This window comes from Colias croceus, chromosome 2 (genome assembly GCF_905220415.1).
Source record: "Colias croceus chromosome 2, ilColCroc2.1".
Classification (NCBI taxonomy): Eukaryota; Metazoa; Arthropoda; class Insecta; order Lepidoptera; family Pieridae; genus Colias; species Colias croceus.
Window position 1 is genome coordinate 12769076 of NC_059538.1, and position 8615 is coordinate 12777690.

Here is an 8615-nt window from a genome sequence, read left to right on the forward strand (position 1 = left end):
AACCCGCATCCTTCGCGCCATTCCGGGGCGGATGCCTAACCAACTCAGCCACTCGTGACCCGCCTGAGCAATCGAATTTATTCTATCCTTTCAGTTTTATGTGTCTTAAGGGACACACCGCGCGCCATCTATTGAGATGATTCAACAACCATTTCAACCAATATGAAGCACTTTTCAGTGAATACAATATTGTAACGATGGAACACCCTGTGTGTGTCCCTTAAGACACATAAAACTGAAAGGATAGAATAAATTCGATTGCTCAGGCGGGTCACGAGTGGCTGAGTTGGTTAGGCATCCGCCCCGGAATGGCGCGAAGGATGCGGGTTCAAGTCCCGCCTCGTGATCGAATTTTTTCTATCCTTTATAAATTTATATTTATAAAGCATTTGAATGCCATAAAAACAAAAAAAAAAAAAAAATATAAATTCAAGAAAAGGTCGTGTTCCATCGTTACAATATTGTATTCACTGAAAAGTGCTTCATATTGGTTGAAATGGTTGTTGAATCATCTCAATAGATGGCGCGCGGTGTGTCCCTTAAGACACATAAAACTGAAAGGATAGAATAAATTCGATTGCTCAGGCGGGTCACGAGTGGCTGAGTTGGTTAGGCATCCGCCCCGGAATGGCGCGAAGGATGCGGGTTCAAGTCCCGCCTCGTGATCGAATTTTTTCTATCCTTTATAAATTTATATTTATAAAGCATTTGAATGCCATAAAAACAAAAAAAAAAAAATATAAATTCAAGAAAAGGTCGTGTTCCATCGTTACAATATTGTATTCACTGAAAAGTGCTTCATATTGGTTGAAATGGTTGTTGAATCATCTCAATAGATGGCGCGCGGTGTGTCCCTTAAGACACATAAAACTGAAAGGATAGAATAAATTCGATTGCTCAGGCGGGTCACGAGTGGCTGAGTTGGTTAGGCATCCGCCCCGGAATGGCGCGAAGGATGCGGGTTCAAGTCCCGCCTCGTGATCGAATTTTTTCTATCCTTTATAAATTTATATTTATAAAGTTTTTTTTTGTAATTTTCAGAATCAATTTAAACAAAATTTATCAAGTTTGCCTCATAATAATAATTATTAGAAAGTAGGTAAGTAGGTACATATTTTGAGCCATAAATTTAAATTTAGAACATTAGGTACCTAGGTAGTTACCTACCCATTGAATCGAAATAAAAAGAAATTAGAAAATACAATGATTTAAATAGGTACTTACTTTCATGATTTTATTTCATAATTATTATGCTTGCATTGGTATTTGTCTATTTTATTCTTTATTTTTCCACGCAGTACAATAAAAATTTCAATGTATTGTTATTTCTATGTTTTTTTTTAACCTGTGTAGACACATCTTTATGTCGTTCCTTGTTTACATTACAATTTCGATTCGAGCATAGGATTCGTCATTCGACCAATAGGGAGAGATTATTTTGAATTCATAATCCGAACCGGGTAGTCGTGCGCATCTTACACAAAGGGACGGTTATAAAAGTTGTAATAAAATGGGCCTAACGAATTTGAACGATTTATACAACTCCGCAGAAACTGTAAGTTTTTTTATTATTTACTTTAATATACATTAATATAAAATATAAGCGTATAAGTAGTGAATAACATGCATTGTTTGCGGGTATTAAAAAAAAAAAGATATCACGCAGTTTAATAAATACTTTATGGCGTAGTTAGAGATGACGCGTAGGTACCTACCTACTTAGGTATATTTTAAATTTTTCTCTAAAATAATTTATCATTGGTCGACTTTTATTCAATAATATATTGTTAATTATATGTTTTGTACAACATCATAGTTTAAGTTCCACTTGCCGGCCTTTAATTTCTATCATACCTATATCAATAAATTCATGTGTTCTTTTCTATTCTATTTTTATCCAAATTTTATGTTGCATACGATTCAATATATATAAAACAATATTTATCTATACTACCTATTTGTTGTTTTCGTTTGTAATGTAGCAATGTTGGTAAAATATCAAAATTCAAATCTGATTCGAATTTTCAAATAATTTCAAATTCGGGAACGCACGCGAAGCACATTAGTAAAGTTAGCGCAGTCACCAGCCATGAGCCACGAAGCAATAATAGTTCAGGACTCTTACGTAGTAATTGTATTCTCTTTGGTTCAGGATACATCGCCCATTTTTGCAAGTGACTACTATCAAGCTGATTTTCCGTTTGTAGCTTTATTTTGATGAGACACCGAATAATTTCGTGTACGAAACTCTCGATTGTGGTATCTAACAGAGATAACAAGGATAAAAATTTTTGATTTGATGGTTCTCAAATATTTATTACGCAATTTGTAGGACAATATGTCTGTTGAATTATATAAACATTAACTAAGTGAAAACAAAAACAATCAGCTTGTTAGTAGGTAATCATTTATGATGACCTGGTTATCGATACACTTTGGAAAGGGGGACTCTTTGAACCAACCATAGATTTTGTAGGACAAATATTTTTTCGAATAATTTAGGTAATTATCTTGAGATTGAACAAAAAAAATTCAGTTAGTAATAAATATTTGAGAACCATCAAATCAAAAATTTGTATCCTTGTTATCTCTGTTAGCTTAGCTACCACAATCGAGAGTTTCGTACACGAAATTATTGGGCGTCTCATCAAAATAAAGCTACAAACGGAAAATTAGCTTGATAGTAGTCACTTGCAAAAATGGGCGATGTATCCTGAACTATAACCAAATATGTAAAATAAAATAAATGGGTTCTGTAATTTAATCAATAATTACACTAACTAAAAATATGTATTGTTTTAAAACTCCTTATTAAAACTCACAATCTGATAAATTACGTTCCGAAAACAGAACCGTCAAATTGGCCAACATTGCCCACTTTTTATGAATAATTTCAATTTCCGCAAAAAAATTCTATGACAACGTTAGTATTTTCTGTTAGCATATTATTATGTTTTTCTTAGATCGTGTGCATATATTGCTGTAGAAAATTTCATTATTCTTCAACATTTTATTCATTTTTTGTCTGTTTTTGAGGGCGGGTAAAGTTATCTGCACTTGTTGCCAACATTGCCCACGTCGATTTTTGACGTAAATATGACCTCTAGTCAGATTAGGTATATTAAAGTCCAATTCAAAAATGTTGGTAAAGATGTCGTTTACTTTAAAATCAAAGCAGTAAGTATCATTTAAGGTTCCCGACTTTATTCGGACTTTATTCGGCTGGGCAAAGTAACCCAGCCCCCCTAGCCAAGTGGCTTTCAGCCCTCCTAGCCAAGTGGCTTTCTGTTAGCGTCCTATAAAAAGATAAAAAAAGCAAAACAGAATATTGTTCAGTGACTAATTTAATAAAAATCAACATATTTTTACATTTCAGTTGTGCTTAAAGCTTATTTTTCCGAAATTAACCGAATAGAATTATAGAAGTAATATTATTAACTATCAAATTATGTGGTAACTAGCTGCTCCCCGCGGTTTCACTATATTGCCTATAACCTTCCTCGATAAATGAGCTTTCTAACACCGAAAGAATTTTTTAAATCGGACCAGTAGTTCCCGAAATTAGCGCGTTCAAACAAACAAACAAACAAACAAACAATCAAACAAACAAACAAACAAACTCTTCCGCTTTATAATATTAGTATAGATAATATGAAATGTGCCAACCCTAAGCTTTTTTTTGATGGTGGGCAATGTTGTCAAATATACCCTACATTATTGGGTAATTTTGCCCACCATTGTAACTTTTGTTTAAAACATCCTTCAGTGGTAATAATAGCATTAAAATACTCTTCAAACATTATTTTATAACATAGAGTAATAATAACCTGTGTTTTAGCCATCATGCACAAACTATCACTTGAATTTTCACCATTTTTTGCCCGCAAAATCACACATGATATTCGACGAGTTACAATAAGTTGCTGATTTAAGTTAGCGACACACCGACACACGCAATAGGCAGTGTTGTCATACCATACATATATATAACCTATTTTACACCAAATACTATTAAATTATTAATGTTGCCAAAGTATAAAGGTATTTTTGCAATTTAAAAATTTTCTTATGAATTGATCTTTCGGCAAAGATACCCTTGTGGGCAATGATGGCCAATTTGACGGAATACCTATATCGAGTCAAAAACAAAAAGCGTTATTTAATTTAACCGTAGTGAGGTAAGGATTATAGTACCTATACACTTAGTCCTAAGTAATAAATATTAAATAGGTTTACAGTTTACACACTAAGATTAATTCTAAGTTTACATAATATTATGTAGTATCTTATCATATTCTACCTAGTAAAGACTAAACTAGACTAAAGGACTTGACGCATTTTTACCATTTAGTAATCTATGGACAGTTATTATTCAAAATTTCAAACATCAAGAGATAAAACATACGCAGGCTAAATGACTGCAGAGCGGCCGCGGCGCGGCGGTGCTCCGTCTAGGTTATATTTTATAAGTACTTCACATTTCCATATTATGCATTCAGCCACAATTCAGCGGTTATTTTTATTATTTCTTTTTATTGTAGGTATTTATAAAATAGCTTGTATATTATAAATTATAATACCTACCTAATAGGTACAGAAAATAACAATCAAAAGAGAATACTTAGATCTTTCAACAAGATACTTTTAAATTTTAATAGCGCTGTTTAGTATATTACATAGGTATACAGAGAAGTATATTTTCAAGTAAATTTTTACGTGTCCCTTTCTTCAGGAAGACCAGCAACTTGAAATTATTGACTTTTGAACTCTGCATGCATTTTTATTGTTATCAAATCAGGAACTCATTGTACAGAAGTGTTTAAAATTAATTAAAATCATCACAAGAGCAACTTCTATATCTTCCAGTTACCACCATGGTTGAACCAAGATACGATGCGCTTCGCGATGCAGACAACACTGGAAGACCACAAGACGATACGTCGGCGTTGGTCCAGTGGGTTTGAAGGTATTCCTACATGTTAGACTCAAACATTTTTTGAACTTTAACTGCTTTTAGACGCGTTGAGAGAAAATTTTCGAGTCAGGGGACGATTTTAGTAGGTAGTTATCTTTGAATCTTGCGAAAGAAGTTTCACTTCTGACACCCGTGCTCGGCAAGCACGCTCTTTTTATATTAAAAGTAATAATTAGATTTTCCTCCCTTTTACCTTTCATTAACAGGTAATGCAGGCAGCAACATAGATGCTGTGATGCAAGAGTTCAGGATGAACGGATCCGACACTCCCTACGATCCTGAAGACGTTCATAATATTGTTGACCCTTCACTTCAAGACGCAGGTTTTTATAAAAAAATATAATAAAACACTGTATTGCACAATTCTATTGCAGATATACACACAAATAACACAATTAATATTCATCAATGAGAATTTTTTTAAGAATAATTGGATTTGTGACTCGAGGAGATTGTTATATTTTAATTTATTAGGTTTCTAATTGTGTCCTTATGTTGTACAATAAATAATTAGCTTGTGAAGCAATTGCTACGCAAAGCTGCTCGGAAAATGACTGTGCTGTCATTTTCCGTGGCCGAGACACGCCCGCATATTATACTCAGTTGCTTCGCGAATCAATTGCTGCTCACTTTGTGGTAACATAATCATTTTGTAAAATGCCCTTTATTAATCTATTTGGTCAGGCTTACTAGGCCTGGGCCCACCGAGCAGTTACCTCCGACAGAAATCCTGGCCAGCTCCAGACAGCACTCCCTGCACTCGTCTTCCGAGATACACTCCTATGCCTGACTACATCATTGGATCTTCTGATGAAGGTGATCTTTAGTTTTTTCGAAATAGAGTCTGAGGACGTTATAAAATACCTAATTCATGCGGGACGATTCATAGAATTTGTGCGATTTTTCTTAGGATTTTATCGTGACTAATGACTTATTGGCTTGTGGTTTAAAGTGTTATCCGTGGAAATTGGAAGTATTAGATTTTGAAATCTTTAGACACATGGACCAAAAACAAAACGATCTTTTTTTAGATCCATGTTTAGACAATAATTTTTCTTTTAACGCAAAATAATAGAATTTAAAACGAGATAAGTAGATACATCCCAGTGGTGGAAATATGATAATATGAACAACTATTGCTTTCAACACTTTTCCAAATACAGTAGAACCCGTTTAATACGATCACGCTTAATACGATTTCTCGTATAATACGCCTTTTTTTTTGCATCAGTTCCTGCAACTTGAGACATGTTTTCATACATAATTTAACGCTTAATCGTCATCCCGTTTAATACGCTCTACCGGCGAACACATATTACCCCTGCGACAGCGGCCGACTCAAACCCGACTGACTGAACAGTGAACTGACGCGATGACTGCAGTGGTTTCCTGGATATTCATTGATGATAATGTATCATCATAAGAAATTCAATCTATTGAAGATCTTATTGAGAGTGTGAATAACACACAAGAAGAGGCTCAAAGTGGTAATGATCAAGAAGAAGATGAGACAACTCCGATATTGACACACGCCCAGGCATTTTCAACAGTTAATGATTTATTTTGACGACGACAAAAATAAGTTTCGGTTAGTTCGATTTCCGGTCGATGCAAGTGATTTTTCGAAAATCTTTGAATGCAGTTATAATTCTTTTTAAAAATAAATGAATGTTTCGTTTCAGCAAAATTTGCTATCATTAGTATTTCAAGTACTTTCCCTCCAGGACCAGGGCCCATCGAAAATTTCCACACAGTATATTATAATAACGTGATAGTAATACTTACACGACATTTTGTATAACGTACATAATGTTTAAATGTACAATATACATACATCCGAAAAACCATAATAAATATTAACACATAATATGTAGGTATGTAGTAAGTCCGTTTTTTTATTTCCCGCTTATTACGCTTTCCCGCTTAAGACGCGTTTTTGGTTGAGTCCCTGGAAAATCGTTTTAAACGGGTTTTACTGTACCGTTTTTATAGAAAAGTGGTTTGATGAAAAGAAATAAATGTTTTGTTAATATTTATTTCAGAATCCCTTTCATCCGAGACGCTGACTGAGCAGCAGCGTCAAGTTCTCAGCACCATCCCCACGGCTGTGCTGTATCACTTGCTGAGGGATTTGGAGAAGACTCGGGTGCAAGAAAAGATGAAGAAAACGGTAAGTTTCTGCCAATAAAAGACTCAGCATTCGTATACCCCCAAAATAAGTGAAAAAAAACCTTGATTTTGTGTTAACATTATTGTCTTTTATTATTCTATTTGCTTTTGATAGACTAAACCTGGTTAAACGAAAAAGGAGAGTAGATATAAGTATGTAGTTAATGTATTATTTTCAGATTTTGTTTCACTTTCGAAACCATCTTTTACATTCCAATCCTTTACTTTGCAGAAAATTCAGACTTATAGTGTTTTATATTTATTTTTTGGTCGACCAGGAGATAGAGTGTCGCTTCTGCAGGAACAACGGCGAGCGCGAGCAGTACTACCGCACGCACTGGCTGCGCGTGGAAGGACGCGTCACCTGCCCCGTGCTGCGCGCGCTCGTCTGCCGCCAGTGCGGCGCGCACGGCGACCGCGCGCACACGCTCAAGTACTGCCCGCTCACCAGCCCCGCGCGTGAGTACCGCGAGCTGTGCGCGCTGTCTGTGTGCAGTCGCCCTAAGCACAAAGCAACAGCAAGAGTGTACTTCACCCCATAATATGCTGGGCAGTGGACTGACTTACTACTACCTGTGCTACTACTGTATTCCATCTTAGCGCTGTGGCGGGCTCGCAGTTCGTTGTCGTCTACACTTTAATCACTACATGACTTAACCAATTAGTGTATAATCCGTCAATGATTTTTTTTTTTATTATCAGTAATAAAACTATTAATTAATACAATATTAATGAACACTGTTTTCTAAAATTATTTGAATGCATTCGATTTCAGAGCGCAAGAAGTCCGCAGCGATGATGCAAAGTCTGCGCCTGGCGTCCAGTCGGCGCCGCAACAAGCTGCCATCTGACGACAACGCCGGAGACTACGTCGTGTTCGGTGAATTCTCACAAAACCTGCTCAGAGATGGCGCTCTCTGCAACCCCTACGAATTTCCCTTGGACCCCATGTGGGCAGCATTGGAGAAGAAACTAATGCGCTAATTAAAAACCTACATTTTGCTTCTAATAAATTTGATTACGTACTAACTAAAATATATTTTTGTCAATGATAATTATTATACTCTTAATTTTTGTTGTTTATTATATTATGTAGGTACTCTTATGTTTAGTTGATTGTGTGGCGCATAGATGGCGCTAAATCAATTAATCGAGTGATTTTTCTTTTTTATTCGTTTTTGTGACTTCAAGTGTATTATTTTTGACATTTTAATAATAATACAATTTTTTACAATGAACGATTATAAAATTCACCTCGTGTATGTGTTATATTAGATCAATACACAATATATTATTAATTATAAATTAGTACGGATTTCATATAAAAAATAAACTTTAATATTCGACTGAATATTTTATATTATCACATTCTTATCACATTCATCAAAATAATTTCTTTTTTATTTCCAGACTATTGATAAATTAAAAAATCAATTAAAATATTATGTGAAGGTTCACTTAATAAAACTTT

General features: G+C 34.9%; 1 protein-coding gene across 1 annotated transcript; it reads left to right on the plus strand.

Annotated features, from left to right (window-relative positions):
* The first annotated feature begins 1423 nt into the window (after positions 1-1423).
* Positions 1424-8129, plus strand: LOC123705629. The gene is made up of 7 exons (XM_045654523.1): positions 1424-1555; positions 4867-4966; positions 5182-5298; positions 5660-5791; positions 7018-7145; positions 7423-7603; positions 7920-8129. Exons 1-7 carry the CDS (start codon positions 1511-1513, stop codon positions 8126-8128), a joined length of 912 nt encoding a protein of 303 aa, XP_045510479.1. The 5' UTR covers positions 1424-1510; the 3' UTR covers position 8129.
* Positions 8130-8615: the final 486 nt, after the last annotated feature.

Excerpts from the sequence above, each read along its gene's own strand:
- LOC123705629 (XM_045654523.1), top strand. The coding sequence starts at position 1,511 with ATGGGCCTAACGAATTTGAACGATTTATACAACTCCGCAGAAACT. Across the intron at positions 4,967-5,181 it reads TTGGTCCAGTGGGTTTGAAG|GTAATGCAGGCAGCAACATA; the intron begins GTATTCCTACAT and ends TTTCATTAACAG. Across the intron at positions 5,299-5,659 it reads CCCTTCACTTCAAGACGCAG|GCTTACTAGGCCTGGGCCCA; the intron begins GTTTTTATAAAA and ends CTATTTGGTCAG.